General features: G+C 35.6%; 1 protein-coding gene across 2 annotated transcripts in view; it reads right to left on the bottom strand.

The window, feature by feature from the left end:
* The window catches only part of RAB28 (RAB28, member RAS oncogene family), an 82,874-nt gene extending 66,231 nt beyond the window's left edge, over positions 1 to 16,643 (bottom strand). For both annotated transcript variants that reach the window (XM_080927073.1, XM_080927072.1), the window contains exons 1-3: positions 16,386 to 16,643; positions 11,955 to 12,051; positions 6,855 to 6,943 (exon numbers count right to left, since the gene is read on the bottom strand). In XM_080927073.1, coding sequence (XP_080783199.1) covers positions 6,855 to 6,943; positions 11,955 to 12,051; positions 16,386 to 16,460 — 261 coding nt within the window. In that variant the 5' untranslated portion in view covers positions 16,461 to 16,643. The remainder of the gene's footprint in view (positions 1 to 6,854; positions 6,944 to 11,954; positions 12,052 to 16,385) is intronic.
* Positions 16,644 to 18,304: the final 1,661 nt, after the last annotated feature.

The following is an 18,304-nucleotide window of genomic DNA, read 5'->3' as shown; positions in this document are numbered from 1 at the left end:
ATAGCAGCCCTATTTATAATAGCCAGAAGCTGGAAAGAACCCAGAAGTCCTTCAGTAGATGAATGGATACACAAAGTGTGGTACATTTACACAATGGGGCACCACTCAGCTATCAGAAACAATGACTTCATGAAAATCTTAAGAAAATGGATGCATCTAGAGAATATCATCCGGAGTGAGGTAACCCAGTCACAAAAGAACAGATATAATATGCAGTCACTGATAATGGGATACTAATCCCAGAAAGCTCTGAACACCCGAGAAACAACTCACAGAATGTGTGAAGTTCACGAAAAACAAAGGCCAAAAAAAAAAAAAGAAAAATTATTATGCTTAATCTTTACACACCAAGAAAACTTGAGTACTTCCAGGTTATATCTTGTTTTACATATCCTTTATGCTCATTATAACTAGTAAGATTTTAATACATACTATCAAACCTTTAAAAAAAAATCAAGTACTGACAAAAATGTAATCATATACTGTTATGCAAAAATGCTTTTAAAATCTGTACATTTATCTTTTCTATTTAAATAATGTTGTTCAATTAAAAAAAGAGAGGGAACTTCAGACCAATTTCCCTTGTGGTTATTGATGAAAAATTGCTCAATAAAATTCTTGAAAACAGAATAGAAGAACACTTCAAAACGACCATTCACCATGATCAAGTAGGCTTTATCTCAGGGATACAGAGATGCATCAATATACAGAAATTGATCAGTGTAATCCAGTATATAAGCAAACTCAAAAGAAAAAAAACCACAGGATCATCTCATTAGATGCTGAGAAAACATTTGACAAAATACAACACCCCTTCATGTTAAAAGTCTTGGAAAGATCAGGAATTCAAGGCCCATATAGAAAACATAGTAAAAGCAACATTCAGCAAACCAATAGCCACCGTCAGACTAAATAGTGAGACGATAAAGGAATCCTACTAAAAAACAGGGACTGGACAAGGCTGCACACTCTCTCCCCACTTATTCAATATAGTACTGGAAGTACTAGCCAGAGTAGTCAGACAGCAAAAAGAGGTCAAAAACATACAAATTGGAAAGGAAGAAGTCAACATATCACTATTTACAGATGATATGATAAAATACCTAAGTGTCTCCAAAAATTCCACCAGAGAATTCCTACAGCTGATAAACAGCTTCAGCAAAGTAGCTGGATATAAAATCAATTCAAATAAATCAGTAGTCTTGCTCTATTCAAAAAAATAAACAGGCCAACAAAGAAATCGACACCCTTCACAACAGTCACAAAGAATATAAAATACCTTGCTGTGACCCTAACCAAGCAAGTGAAAGATCTGTATGACAAGAACTTCAAGTTTCTGAAGAAGAAAATTGAAGAAGACCTCAGAAGATGGAAAGATCTCCCATGCTCATGGATTGGACAGATCAACATAGTAAAAATGGCCTTCTTGCCTAGGGCAATCTACAGATTTAATGTAATCCCCATCAAAATTCTTTATACTCAATTCGTCATAGAGTTAGAAAAAGCAATTTGCAAATTCATTTGGAATAACAGAAAAACCCAGGATAGCAAAAACCATTATCAACAATTAAAAAAACTTCTGGGGAATCACCATTCCTAACCTCAGACTGTATTACAGATCAATTGTGATCAAAACTGCAAGGTATTGGTACAGACACAGGCAGGTAGATCAATAGAAAAGAATTGAAGACCCAGAAATAAACCTACACACCTATGGTCACTTGATCTTTGACAAAGAACTAAAAACATTCAATGGAAAGAGGACAGCCTCTTCAACAAATGGTGCTGGCTCAACTGGCAGTCAGCACGCAGGAGAATGCAATTCGATCCTTTCCTATCTCCTTGTACAAAGCTCAAGTCCAAGTGGATCAAAGACCTCCACATAAAACCAGGTACACTGAAACTAACAAAACAGAACGTGGGGAAGAACACATAGACACCAGGAAAAATTCCTAAACAGAACACCAATGGCTTATGCTCTAAGATCAAGAATCAACATATGGGACCTCATGAAATTGCAAAGCTTCTGTAAGGCAAAGGACACTGTCAAAAGGACAAAACAGCAACCAACAGACTGGGAAAGGATCTTTTCCAATCCTACATCTGATAGAGGGCTAATATCCAATATATACAAGGAACTCAAGAAGTAATCTTAGTCTTAATAATTATAAAATATTGAATAAGGTTCAGGGCTGGAGAAATGGCTCAGAGGTTAGTAATACTTGTTTCTCTTGACCTGAGTTCAATTCCCAGAACCTGCATGGTGGCTTACAACCATCTTTAGCAATAAAGCCCAAACTATAAAAATAAAAATAAAAAAATAAAAGAGTTCATTGATTTGCTTTTTTTTTCATCTATCCCGCAAGAGAAATAATTTACTTCATTTCTTAATTACCCAGAGAAATTAATTAAATCATAGATACTATGCAATGGCTATAACATAGTATACTTACAATTTAGAGAATTACTAGTACAAATGGACTCAGCACGTTGTATTTATATAATTATGCATTTATAGATACATAAGAATAATAATTAAATAAGAAGAGACCATCAATTTGAAGAGGACCCAAGGGAAGGGGAAATAGAAATGACTGAAGGGAGGTAAAAGAAGACAGAAATAATATAATTCGATTTAATTTTTAAAACTACAAATAAAAACATTTTAAAGAAACACCAGTGTATGAAGGCTATAAATATAGCTACATTTGGCAAATATTCAATAAAAAATCATAGTAAAAGGTCTCAAGAGTCGAACTTTTAGATACAATCTGTCTCAGGCTGTCATGCTGGCACCAAATCATTTTCTTGGTGGTAACAAGCAGGCTCGTCTGTGTGGGGCACAACAGTAGTTGTGTTCTACCTCACAAATGACTGCACTTCATTGAGTTTATCCTCAGTAGAGCAGTGTTTGCAAACCACTTAGATTCCAGGATGGAAAGAGCTACAAAAATGAACCATCCAGCCCTTCCCCGAGGTTCGCTATTACCCTCTGTTAGCCACAGGTTACAGGGCACTAAACACTATGTACTGTGTATTTGCTCCTAACCACTAGGAAAAATAGCCTATAACATCTTACTGAAGACTTCTAGACATTTTCAAGTCAATTTAAAATCTAGGCATTTACTAGAACTTCTTTTAATTTTTAAAACTAGTTCTTGTCAAAATATCTTTAATTCTGGAGGTCAGTACACTTGGTTTCAACCTACACTATTCAATAGGACTTTTGCTAAAGTTTTATGTTGCTAGGAGAAAAAGTGAAGAAGGTAAAATGATCAATTTTATCTAAAACCTAGTAAACTTCCATCTTCCAAATAAATTTCTTTCTGGACACTAACACTTTAAAAAATATTCACATGCACATAAGAACAATGCTTTACACCTTATACTTGACCCAGACCTAAAAGATAATTCTTCTATAATACTAAAAAAAATTATGTAAGATGATTCTATAAGCAATGCAGAAGTCAGAAAACCTCAACAGGGCTTTCCTAAGTAGCATATTAAGCTAGAATCCTAAAATCATACTCCCAGAACACTGTGTATGAAGCGTTTATGTCCTGTTAAAAAGTAACTCCCCAAATGTTGGTGTCCTTGGCTGAGGTATTTACATATATCCCAACAGAAGTGCCTACTGGTGAATATACTTTTGTGTATCTGACAAACCTTTTAGGTTTAGAATTTCTGGAGAGCATAAAAAAAGGTTGTTGCATTATCATTAACTTATGATAATTTATTTCATCTCAGAATTTCAAGTTTTTAGAATGAATTTCTCAGAAACACTATATTATGCTGTTATTTAGCATAACAGAGAACATGCTTGGTAACAAAGTTGTGGCTAAGAAGTCAATGTGTACATCAAGGTAGAGCCATGCAGAACACATTGGAAGAAGGCACATAACACTCACTTTTTTTCTAGAAAATGAAGTTTATTTCACCAAACCCACGTGTCCTCAAAAGTAAATATAAGAATTCTGGTTACCAGATGCAGCAATGCATACCCTTAATCCCAGCAATTGGGAAGCCTTAGTTCAAGGCCAGCCTGGTGTAAAGAGTGAGTTCCAGGAAAATCAAATTATACCAAAAAAGAAAATCCTATCTCAGAATAAACCAAAAGCAAACAAACAAACAAAACCTGAAGAAAGTTCTATTCAACTTCACATTTTAAGCACATATATAACACTACAAAATATACATTGACTTAAGGACATAGTTGCATAATATTGTGAATATAGTAAATTAGACACCTGAGAACAGTTAATATATTTTATGATTTTCACTATAATATTTTTATATAAAAGTAATATATTTTCAAATAATTCATTTAAATGATATATTTTTCATGATTTAAAGTAAAGCAAAAATAATAAAATCCAATTCATACACAGTGTATTGTGCAATTTTAAAGCAAAAAAAAAATCAACTTTTATAATATCTATCCAATGATGCATAAATTACTTCTATTTGTCTACCAACAAAAATATTCTGGGCTCACAAGACACATCAACATAATAAACCTACACAAAGGTGAAAAGCAAAAACAGACTCCACAAAGTTGTTCTCCGACCTCTACAAGTGCGCTGTGGCACATGTGTGTGCGTACATAAACACAATTGAATTTTAAAAAATAAACTATTCTTTGTGACACATTGTGTCATTTATCACTAGAAGAGTGACCATCTCAATTTTTATTTAAAAAAAAAAAAGGTATGTGGCCTGTAGATATATTTTATGTGACAAGGAGAAAAAGATCTGTTATTTTCAAATTCAATTTACTCACTCTCGTAGTACAACAAGGACTGTGGCTCCCTGCATCCTCCGGCCAGCTACTTCTCTTCTGCCTATTATCTATTTTAATCAGGATTCGTTTAATAAGAGACAACAAGGGCTGGGGATGTAGCTAGTGACAGAGCTTTAGCCTCATGTGTATAAAGCTGTAGGATTAACGTTCCAGCACCATAGAGGGAAAAGCTCTAAAAAACTGCAAAAAAAAAGAAGGACCAAAAGCCATGAGCTGCAGCTTTAAAAGTTGATGCATATAAACTATCAGGTCACAAGTGTGCATGTGAGCAGGAACAGAAAGACTTTGCCAAAGAAACAAAATAATGCACAAAAGATAAAGAAGAATGTTTTAAGAGTCAAACCTAAGTGAAAACAACTGCCTCTGGGGCCATCACAAATGACCCAGAAGCCTGTCATCTCATTTCTACTTCTCAATATTTTATAGAATAAAATAGATTCCATTTTCCATGCCTACTGATAAGAGCCAAATTGTATAAAGTTCTGTCTTTATCCTACAAATTTGTTTTTTTATAAGAAACATAGTTTCACTTAAGCAAATTATGATTTCTATACTTAAAACACCAAATTCCAATAAAGCACTATGAACATTTAGAGATTACCCTCATGTCTCACAATAATGGAGAAGCTGCAGACTAAAACCAGAAGCAAAAGCAAAAGTACATAGTCCATACACAAGTCCTGGGTAGGAGTGCAGTAAGTGCCATGCCCTTTTGCGCTTGTTCACAAACATGCTACTTCAGTAGACAATGATAAGTAACATTACTGCATCCTTAACATCTCTGTCAAAAAGGAAAGGCAATCTGCCAAACCATTTAAAAGGCTTATTCTTCACTGGGTATCTTTAAAATAAAATAATTCCTAAAAAGTTTTACTAAAGTACATTTTCTATTTGTAAACTTTATTTAAAACATAAATTATAGCCAGACATAGTGGCTCAAACCTGTAATTTAACTCTTAGTGGCTAAGACAGAAAGGAACTGCCATGAGTTTAAAGCTAGCCTGGGCTACAAGTGAGTTCTAGGTCAGCCTGTACCATAGAATTAGTCAGGCCTTTAAAAAAAAAAAAAAAAGGCACAAGCATAAATTACATAAACATAAATTATATCTGTTACAAGGTCAAACTGCCAAAAGAAATTTAGGCAAATATTCAAATATCATTTATATGTAGACTTTTCTCTAAAATCATACTGTTATTATTATTATTATTAAACTATTGCATTATTTTATACATATAATTATATCTATTTGTCTAATACAGAATTAGTTACATGTATTAGTCTGAATTGTAAGTATTTAATAAGTCAATACACAGGTCAAAAAGACAGATATTTAGATATATTTTTTTCTTTATAAGTTTTTTCAACTTAAAATGAAATACCCCTTTAAATTTATCAGATTATTGGTAGTAGTCATGAAACCAAATTACTGTGTTTATTCAACTAACAACAGTAGTATCTAGTAAAATATGTACAATAGTTTTAAAGCATTTTCCAATTTCCACCAAACCACTGCAAATATAGTCTAGAAAAAAATGAAACCAAAGAACTAGTACATATAAAATCTACATATCAGATAAAAATTAAAATAGCAAGCCATATGTGGTGGCCTGTGCCTTTAATAAAAGTACTTGGGAGGCAGAAACAGGAAGACCTCTAAGTTCTTAGTCCAGCCTGGACCTGCCAGAGCTTCATATTGACACCCTGTCTCAAACAAAAAAACTGAAATTAGCCAGCTGGAGACATGGCCCTGGCTGTTTTCCTAAAAGAACACTGGTTTAAGAGCCCCCTCATAGCAGCTTTACAGGAATCTGCAACTCCACTCCCAGAGAATCTGATGCCCTCTTCTGGCCTCCTTATGCACCACATACATGTGATACCCAGACATACGTGCAAGCAAAACAAATTTAAATTAATTAATTTTAAAAATCCATACACATTAAATAAAAATAAAGTAAAAGTAAAAGTATGTTTATGTATGTATGATGTATATCTGAATACTTTTGTAAGGAAAGTAAGCAAAATATTAAGATAATCACAGAATTTGCATCATACCTGTGCTCCATAGATGTATTTATCCAACATCTTGCCACCTATTGTCTGCCCTCCTATATCCCAAACTTGAAGAGTAACATTCAAATTTCCTAGAATATAAAAATAATATAAAGTAGGAATGCAGAGAAACTAACAGTCTAACAGCTAAGCACAGTATCACAGAGCAGGAAGTAACAACATTAAACTCTGACATTAATTTGCATTTTGTTCTGCAAGTTTACATGGTCAAATATCTAAAACTGAAAACGCTGTTGTCAAACAAATTGTGCAGGGGAAACTTTACCTAATATTTCTATGGAAACATCTTTATTATTTCCTTTAATATAAAATAAAATTCAGTGCATGGCATGGTGATACATGTCTTTAATCCCAGCATTCCAGGAGAATCTCTGTGAGCTGGTGAACTGTCCTAGAGTTCTAAGACAGCAGGTCTACACACTGAGACACATCTCACAAATAAAAATAGAACAAATAAAATACTATATACATTAATTTACAAATTTAAACCTTAACAAATTATTTTCAGAGAATGAATCGATATAAAACATGTTTACAGAGAAAGAAAAACCCTTTCAATACAAAGATAAAAGTTTTATACACAACCTACCCAATTACTCAAGAACTGTGTTGTCAGCTCTAAACTCCATGTGCTCTAAACACTATAAAAATGCACTCATAATTTCTATTCAAATGAAGTTTTAACTTGAATGTCAGCTATTATATGTAAAGGAAAACATAATAAGTATGTTTTTGTATTTAATCTCTAAAATATAAATGTTAAAGAGCTCCATTCAGAGCCCAAACAGTGTTTACAGGAAAAGTGTATTTCTAAACTCAGTCATGCTTGTACAAAGCATGATGACTGAAACAAATTATTGTGTCCTTCAAAGCCTTCATAGTGATCCAGTGCTCCACCCACGCACGCATTGTATACGCCACCAAGAACACTAAAAGGCAACCCTTGAATTTGTATATGCATTTTACAAAATATTGACATGAACAAAAATTGAATAAACTTTTCTCTTTTAACAATATAACTAATTATTTAGCTGCAAAATTCAGAGACTACGTACAATATATATTAGTTAAAATTTTCAAACTTTTTTCTCATTAAAATTACAGTGTTTTCTCCAAAGTCTGTCCTGGTACCCTCGAAATGATTCAGAAATTGGGAAATTTTTTAAATAAAAATTTAGAAACTAAAAAAAATGAACTCTCTTCAAAAAGAAAACAGATTTTAAAACCATGAATTTTTAAAACCATGAATTTTTAAATCGATGTAAAACGCTAAAATCTGAGAATGTCCATTTCACCTTTTAACTATACTTCTAAAAAGAAACATGAGGATGAATTAATCACCAAAGTTTTACACTTCAGCTTCGTTCTGTGGACGTGGATTACAACCCTCCATTATTTGGGTGTGGATGTGTCCCGTCCGCTGCAGTGCAGGGGTGTCCAGGAGGAGCACCCATTAGCACTAACGGAGCTACTGAAATTTATCGCCGCGGTCACTGCCATACATGCAGCTCCAACACTGAATAATGACCAGAACTTTCTTAAAGCTCTATTAATCTGAAACTAATATCACAGACTATTAGCCAACAAACTATATAAGTCCAGTTTCTTAAAATTCTAATTTTTATGAAAACCAAAGCTAAACTGGTCTTTTCCAATGCCATCTCAAGTCGGGGGAACAAGCTAACCATCACTAGAGAGGTATGAAGGAAGTTCTGAAGCCTGCAGCCATTTCACTTGCAAAACCGAAGCCCTCAGTTTACAGCAAAAGACAGCGCCCTCCCCCCCAAGAGAAATGCACACAGAGTAAAATTTCAGGCCACACATTAATAATTACTAAGTATTTAATCCCATTTCCTCAAGGCCCGATTATCCCTACTGCTTAAACCAGCATCTAGATAGGATGCTTTTCCCCATCTCCTTTTTTTTTTTTTTTTTTCATTCTAATGTCCAAAGCTTCTCTGAATCTCACATTATAAATAGTTCTGCTATAACTTGAGAAACACTCTTTACTGTAGGCTTCCAAGTTCTGGTGAGAGTCACCTAAGCAGATAGCTCAGAGACTCAATTGTCATCTAGAAGATTTATATTAATGCAAGAAGGTAATTTTAAAATCTTTATCTTTCTGAAAACTTTTTGTTATTTGCTTAAATTTTATTTTCTTAAGATATAGATTCCAGTCACTAAGAAGTAAAATCCCCCTAGAATTATTAGTAACATGTAACTTTACTTGCAAAAAATCTAGCAAGAAAAATTACTATAGCTTTTACCTTCAATGAGTGATATTATCATCATAGTTATTTCATATCCTTAGAAAAATACTGTAACATCTACATTTTAATTTTAGACTTATTAGTATATAAAACTAAAAATAAAATGGATACTTTCTACCTGAGACCCAAAAATAACATAAAACTATGATTTAAACTTATTTACATTTAAGTATTTGTCAGCATATTATGCAACAGCTATTATATTTTCAATACGAGTTATAAAGCTACACAAAGATGCTCAGTTAATTAATATAATATTTCCTAAACTAAAAAATCCATCTAAACCAAATTTTCAAAACATAAAGAACATTAAAGAAACTGTCAGCATTTTAATCTTAAATGCAAACTTCTATAAAATCCCTGTCCTTTGTAAGAAATGACATGTGGCTAGGAAAAAAAAATTAAATGAAGTGGTATTTACAGGTAAGCTGCATTTGTCACCAGTCAAGCCACCACAGGGATTCACCAGCGACCCTGTATAAGTACACTTGGTGCCTTGGTTAACCCTGCTTAGAGTGCCGCACAGTCACGATGGAACTCAAAAACACAGGCCTGCCCACTTCTTGTGCCAAAGACTCAGAAATCCTTTTCACAGTAGAATGAGCGCTGTTTACTGGACTGTACCACAGGCTTCCTGAAGGTATTTTGACTAAGGCTCTTAAGAAGCTCTATCAGCAGAATCTCTGACTAACCGATACACTATTTTAAGCAACAAAATCTGCACAGTGGTTGCATCCAGACTACACAGCATACCAGATCGTGAAACACACTAAAACGGGTTAGTATCACAAAGTAATGACCTTGAAAAGATGCATGAAGAGAATGTAAATAAATGGTCAGGGAGTTTACAGCCCTAACAATGTGACTAAACTCATAACAAATACTAAATTCACATGCTATGCTACATTACTATAAATTCAAAGAATGTTTCTTGTGATGTTTTAGTTAACAAATGATACAAACACTAATCATCATACCTTAGACATTACAATGGCTTGAAACTGGAGCCAGAGTATACAAAATATATATTTAATATTATTTAAAATATAATTTTATATTAAATTTTATATTAAATCAAAATATACTAAAAATAATTTTAACTGAAATACCTGTAATAATTTTGCATCCATTAAGTAACTAAAACTGTCTCTAAAAATACATCATTTTTTTCTGAAATTCTATTTATCGAACTTCATTAGGAAAATTAAAACATACATTCATTAAAAGCATATATTTCCTAATGCCATTTTAACACAAAATCTTTCTAAACCTAAACATAAATTTGTATTTCAAAAATAACAATATTTTACAAAGCAGTTACAATTTTTTAATTCATATCACTGTGCAACAGGTCAGAAATCATCAGAAATATCATATATATAAAATATCCAAAATTATCTTTTGTTTATAATATTAATATTTGGGCAGATTTTTGTTCCTTTATTTCAGTCTTTCAACTAAAAAATTAAAAATTTTAAACAAAACTAGCAAGGAAACTTGTTGCTTTGACTAACAGGAAAATAACTGATAACAAAACACTGGACTGGGGCTCTCTGTATCCAACAATCAGAATCACTAAGTCAGGCTTGCACAGTGATATTTTCAGTAAGCACGCTGTAGAACCTGTGCATCTATCCTATTAGCAGCTGCTCGCTCAGTATGAGCAAATAAAATGATATTTCAATCTTGACTACAGGAAAAGAAAATATAAATGAACAATGAGCAAACTACACATATGCTCTGAACAATAATTGAGCAATGGAAAAATTAGAATTTAGATTTTTTTCTTATACTGTATCACCCAACCTATTTTGGATTGAGATCCAATCATAAACCATCAAAAAATACAACAGCAGATAGTAGTCATGAGATATAAACAATATCTCCAATAGCCAAAAGCTTTCCTTAACTGCTCTATAATTTCCATAGGAGTTACCAATAGATGGGGCATTTGAGAAGGGAACTGATTCCAATGATACTGACATTCACATTTCAGAATAGGAATCTGATATTAGAATTGCAACCACTTAATCACAGAAAAGACAGTGATGTTTTTTAAAAATCAATCAAGATAACTACTTTTAATAAAGTATTTGAAACATCATTTAATCACTGAAATTAAATGGATACATTTTAAAGCTCCAATTGTTCAGAAACTAACCTGAAATATAAACCACTCTTTTTGTGTTATTATTTCCCTGAATTTCCCACAAAATGTGCTGCAACTGGCATCTAAATAGTTTCTTTGCATGGTGAACTGAAACATCGTGAATGCTCAAACTGTACTTTTATGAGTGCCTAGGGACCCTAAATTTTAGTGGTCTATTAAATGCCAGCAATTTCATGCTGCCTTGCATAAAACAGCATTCACATATTAGGGCACAGAAGTTCCATAGCTACATTATACTTCTGTTCCAACTTCCAAACAAAAACTGAACAGAAGCTAATCAAAATAATATTTTTAGATCCTTCCCAATATTTTTACATTTAATTAATACAATAGCAGTCAACAAATGTATAGAATTTAATTTTTTTAAAGTTTTCTGTAATTGTATAAGTAACTATTGTTTATTCTCAAGAAAGAAAATACAGAGTTGCTAGTAATAGCAATAGAATAGAGAAACATATAAACTTTTTCTTACCCCAGTGGACAGTATACTCTCATACTAGATGCTAATGATAGCTAATTTCTTGAACATATTCCTATGAGACTTATGAGGCCTCACATAGGTAAGGTTCTATAGTCTCTTACGTAGTAAGGTTGTTCTGTGAGTGAGACTTGCACAATCTTGTAGGTTTTATAGTCTCTCACCTGGTAAGGTAATCCTTCTCAAAAAGAAATCCAGTCCTATAGTCTGCTTGTACTGTTTCCCAAATGTCTCTTGAGCAAAACACGTAGCTAAGGAAGTCTAAAAAAAAAAAAAAAAAAATGGATGCACAGAATAGCAAAGTTAATTTGTTTAAAAATGTAAACATTAAGTGATTCTAACATGTGTACTTTAATTAATCAAACAAACAACCTTTAACAGCTGTAATCAGTCACAAGTGTAGAGACTCACCCTCCCCAGGAATACTACACTTGCCTATAACCAGCAGTGGAAACAGTAGCCTAATCTAATCAGTTAGAGTTCATTAGGTATTCTGATTTTTCAAGCTCCTACTCCGTGATGGAAATTATAAACTCTGAGAATTATAAATGGGAGCTAAAGCAACAATATGATTAAGATCTCAATTTTACATATTGCTTCAATAAAACTTTCAGAGAACTCTTTTAAGTTTCCTTCTAAGGTTACATGCTCTGAGGATAGCTGTACTATTAGCTAATAATAAGAAACACTTCATGAAAGCAAGTTGAGGGGGAGGCTGAAGGGGAGTGGGGAGAGAGGGTATAACATGTAAAATGTAAATACAGAGAATATCCAATAAAATTGAAAAAAAGAAAGACTTATTAAGAGAAAGCTACTTGTAGAATTTTTCTGGCTTTTCTATAAGAAACATTTTGTTCATTTTCATCTCTACACTTAAGACAGCAAAAAAAAATTATACAGAAATGTCATGATAATATGTACCACTTAAATAAAAGGGCTAGTATTCTGAGATTAGAAGAAAAACAGGCAAAATAACTATTCTTTATCTGAAGACAGTGCTAACAAGTCACAAGATATTATAAACAACAGATGTTCATGTACATTTTAAATAAAAGCTCTAAATTTCACTGAAGGGCTTTCCTTTAGAGAGTCATTTCTTTTCAAAGCAAAAGATACTCCTAGTAACAACTGAAATGATTCTAAACTCAGAATGAAGCATTTCAAATGCATTGCTCTTACTTGAAAGCCTACCCAAAGGCAGAGAAAGGGAGCATCATTAAGCTTCAGAACAGGTTAGCTGGGGTTTTTTTGTTGTTGTTGTTGTTGTTTTGTTTTGTTTTGTTTTGTTTTGTTTTTTGTTATTGTTGTTGTTTGATATCTTTTTTTTTCCTTTTAATTTTGTCTTATTCTGAAAGTCAGCTCTTAAAAGAACTAAGATAAATAGTTAATTATAATATTAGAACAGGAGTTCTAAGAAACCCTTGGCCATGAGTCAAGTTCTTTTAGCAAGGTGAGTTACATTTCTTTTACTCAAGGGCCATATATTTTTCCCACAAAGGACAATTTGCACTGTAACTCCAAACTCTTTAATAATCCAATAATGTAGTTATAATAAATGTCTAATATTTTTGCAGCAAGTATTCATTGAGCACTCCCATATGAAAGATGTTCGACCAGACACTTAGAAATAAACTCACTGCATGGATTATGTCATTAAAACTAGTAACAGTATCAAAATGAGAAACCAGAACCGAAGATGAAGCTATATGGTTTTTAAAGATCTTTTGGATTTCAGTCAGTTTTAATTATTCCATTAAGTCTGGCAAACATAAAGCACCAAGGTATGTGCAAAGAGGCTCAGTGGGCTAGAGAAAAATACCATTACTTACAGTATTGCAAGTATTCCAAATGTTTCACATATCAATGGTTGAAAATATTTAAAAGTCAGGAAAATAAGGCACATGTACAGCCTTAGTTGGAATATTTTTCACTTTCATTGAAGATTCTCTAATGAATTGTTTTTATATTCAATAATATTCAAAAATGAATACCAGTATGATTGGGAGAGTACAAAGCCAGGGAAGAAAAACAACAAAACAATTTTTACTTGGAAAATGCAATAAGAAAACCTAATACTTCATTTACTAAAAAAATTATATTTGGAAAGATTCTGAGTAAAGTTCTTTCCTTGAAAACAAGATTTTCAGATTTTTAAAGCCCTGCCCACAAAACTCTGAGGCAAACACAAAGACTCAAAATCACAGGGCTTCCAAATTCAAAGTAATAAACTGACAAACATCTACGTCATAAGCCACACATATAGGTTGTTAAATCATCTGACATTTGCTATAAAAATGAGAGAATCAGCTGCATATGTGGGAGGCACGTCCTCTTCCATTCTTTATCCTTAGTGTCATTTTTCATATGCAATAATTTTTCACAAGTTTCTGTATAAATGCCCTTCTTAACGTGAACAACCAGCTACCATTTCTGAAATATTTCTATTTACTTGCTGATGTGTGTTTCTGTTGGTTTGGGAAACATTATCCAATCTATACACTGAGATGATACCAAAGAGGTATCATTGTATTTATTATAATAACAAAAGAATATTTTGCTTCAAAAAATCTTCAGAAATGTGTGATTAAACTGAATATCTAAAACAGAAAGGAAAGACATAAACGTGGCTCTAGAGGGATGGATAAAGCATCTTTTCCAGAAACTGCTACTGGTCTTCCCAGTGCTGTTACCGCTTCTGCCTGCATAGTGTTGAAAGCTCAACTACTACAAAGATGGCAAAGAGTTACGTGAGGATACAAATAATAATGAAAGCTAGGCGGTTTCATAAAAGTAAAAGAAGCAGAACAAGAATGGTGCTGTGGATAATCTGAGAGCTGAGTGCACTGTTAGAAAGCAGAGTTTGCTGTGGTAATCACAGAACACAGTTAAGGGTCAGAGGTTCATTTCAGGAGGTATAGAGAAGGAAACGTTATGACATTTTAAAATATATTACTTAAGCAGATAAAGGCCAAGTCAGGGCACCATAAAAAGATCACTCATTCTTCAGTGACAACCTTAACGCAAACATACAGAAGAGAAAAAAAATTATACATTGTTCAACACTGATCAGAACTTTTAACAGAGGTGCAAACTAATTACACTAAACTTGCAACAAAGACAAAATAATGTATGACTGTCTAAACTTTTTTATATATATACATATATATATATATAACTATCAGTGTTTCAGCATGTATTAAATATTAGCAGACAAATGAGTGAAACTTTAAAAAATATAATATCAACTATTTTAAATACTGGATGAGATATATTTAAATTTTAAATATTGTAAATACTTAAATATTTAAATATCTAATAAATATATAAATAAAAATAAAAATAATAGTAGACTTAACAGGCAATATAGGGGTTTTTAGGTAATAATATTATGAAGTGTCATGGTTTGAAATGCAAGGCTAATTCAGTTGTTCACTGTGCAGTTCAAAAGAAAATCTAAGTAATGAAACCTATAAACTAATCTAGCTTTTTGTTGAATTAAAGTTTAGAAATAATGCTGACGTACATCAATTTGCTTCTTTGAAACATTTAAGTGCACAATATTTCATGCACGTCCTAAACAAAAGCAGCCAAGCTCTATTCTTTGCTCAAAAAATATAGAATTGCATTAAACTGTTTGCTTCAGGACAGTGCTCGACAGACAAGTATCCTAGGGAAATAAGGAATGGATTAACAGAAGACTCCAAATTTTACCGAAGAATGAAACCTTCGGTAGCGACCCTGGGAACCCAAATTTCAGAACCAAAGCACGAAAGAGCGTGTGCAAAAGCATCCTTCCGGGAATGATCCAAAAGTTGTCACCACAGAAACTGGGTCCAACTCCAGCAGTCACAGATGCGGGAGACCTGATTCCTAGGAAGACCTTACGCTGGCAGGACGGAGGAAGAGAAACTTTAGCGACCTTCCCCAAGAGAGCTGCGACAGGTGTGGGGGCGCCCAGACAGGAGGGCATCACTTTATTGGGAAGGTACACCGCAGTCCTCAAAGATGCTGGGGACCCTCTCCCTAGAGCGAGTAACAGGCACTGAGGCAACGTTTATCCCATTTCGGTTCACAACTTGGGGTCAAGAACTCTCGCCGAGGAGTCAGGGAACTAACGGCCTGCGGGTACCCTCCTGCTCGCGCCCATTCATTCCTGCAACCAACGGTCACAGAAGGCTAGGTTTTAAGGCAGAGAGGTCCCAGTGTCCCCCGACATCCTGACCAGCACGGGAGCTCAACGAATACCGACGGAATGAACCCTTGCACTGAGTGGTGCTCAGACTGGAACTAAAGTGAGGGAGGCCACTAAAAAGGCAGCTAAGGTGTACGGAGCGCACCAGGCCAGCGCATCGTCACGACTCGTGTGGCTTTGGGTAGTGGCCCTCCCCAGGAGCTGGCCTTGTCCGGAGGGCGGCGGGCACGCGCACAGGGCGCAGGCGCGAGGAAGGCCGCGGCCTGAAGCGAGCCAGGCCAAGTCTGAGGGACTGCTGAGGACGACGCAGTGCTGGACAGCGCTCGGCTCTCCTGAGGGCCCGACAGGCCTGATGGGACCACAGTTCCTGCAGCCCAGGGAGCCGGGCCCGCCGGAGACTGACCTTCCCGGAGGTGCCGTCCCCCAGCACGACGATTTTCAGTTGCCGGTCCTGGCTCTCTTCCTCAGAGTCTGACATGGTGTCGGAGGATGCTGGCCCGCCCTCGAGGTGGAGGACGGGAAAGAGGAGGCCTCCGGGGGCGGGGGTGAGAAGGCCAGCAGGCTGCACGAGCGGGTCCCCCGCCCCGGCGTCTCCTCGGCCCAGAAAGAACCCAGGGAGAATCACTCACCGACCGCCATCTTGCCCTCCTCCCCTCCCCCTAGCAGGGCTCCGCCCCCGAAAAGCCCCGCCCCGTACGTCACTCAAAAGAGGCCCCGCCCCTGCTCCAACCATCACGCTGCAATGGAGGGGGAGTACGTAGATGCAGACGGGGCGTCCGGGTTTGCTCGCGGACGCAATATTGGCAAGGAGACAAAAGCAACCGTGTCTTTACTCGCTTAAAGTGAAACCACATGAGAGCAGAGTAGCTCTCGGGCATTCTGTCCTTCTTTCTTATTTCCATAAGGTCTGAGAACATAACTCATATGAGTGATTTAGTCCAAGGGTGTGGGGCCGTGGCGAGGTTGGGTTGCCATAGAAACCTGGCGCCTAGAAGAGGCAAGGGGCGGGATCTGTCTCTGGGCGGCCGAGGACGCTTCAGGCGGCGCGTTCACGGGATCCTTCCTGCCAGAGAAGGTGAGCACCTACCAGGAGGATGGCTTGCTAATGGAGCAGCTGGAAATGCTAAGGCCTCGGCGGAATGGAAGACGTTGTAGCCTCGGAGTGTCCTGGGTCTCTGGTGCTGGGTCCTCTTTTACCCTCTAACTCTTCGTGTTCTGAACAGCCAGACTCCACATTTCATTAGTAAGGCAGAACTGAGTGAACTGAGCACCACTGGCCTCATAGGCTTTGCCTCAAAGCAGCAAGCCTCAGAGTGGCCGGGAACCCTGGGGTCCCCGTGAAGTTAAAGCAACCTTCCATAGCGGGATCAGGGCCTCCTTTGCCTTTTGTGCCTTCAGGAACTCAACAAGTACAGTTTGCTGGAGGAAAACTGTTGTTTATGAAGTTCCATAGGACGATGCTGCTATAGAAAATGAAAACAGTTGTGTTATAACAGTATTTTAAATATCTAAGACAAGATAAGAAAACTTAAATGAGAATTTAAAAACTTAAAGTCAATTTTTTTGCAAAGCAAAAGGGGGAAAGATCTTCTAGTATGGAAGACTGTTAGCCTTGAATACATCCAAGAAACAATCTGAAGGAAAATACAACTAATCCACAAAATACAAAAATGTCATTGGATTCTCAGGTACAGTACTCATGACAATCAAGTACTAGACCCCTTCAAAGAATAAACGAAGACTGTAGCTGGGTAACATCTAGTCCTTAGAATAATCTCTTCTAGTTTCTCACTGCAAATTCCAACTACATCCTAATACCATTAGTCTAATATGCAGGACTTCTCAAATAAAACCAAAACTCCCCACACTAAAGATGTTTAAGGTGACTCAATAATGCTTAATCTTTCAAGTGTTAGTGACTGTTGCCTTCTTCAGAAGACTTCTGAGCATTGAGGACATAGACGTGAACAAGCCTATAGGTCTTAGTCTGAAGGAAGAGTATGTAGTGGGCTACATCACATAAAGATAACAAGACCCCCTTAGCAAATACTAAGTTTATGTAATAGATGTGATTAAAGATCTAGAGACAAGAAGACTATGTAGTAAGACTTCAATTCATTCACATATATCCTTATAAGGAAGAAGTGGAATCTGAGTTGGATCAGACCAAAAAAAGAAAAAAAAAAAAAAAGGCAATATAACCATGAAACAGAGATGGCAGTGATGGAGCCACAAACCAAGGAATGCTGGTGGCCAGGAGAAACTGGCCAGGATAGAGAACAAGTTCTCTTCTGGAGCTTTTAGAGGGAACACATTCCCCAT

Source organism: Micromys minutus (assembly GCF_963924665.1).
Source record: "Micromys minutus genome assembly, chromosome: 1".
NCBI lineage: Eukaryota > Metazoa > Chordata > Mammalia > Rodentia > Muridae > Micromys > Micromys minutus.
Note: the sequence above shows the minus strand (reverse complement) of the source record. Positions and strands in the feature narration are given on the sequence as shown.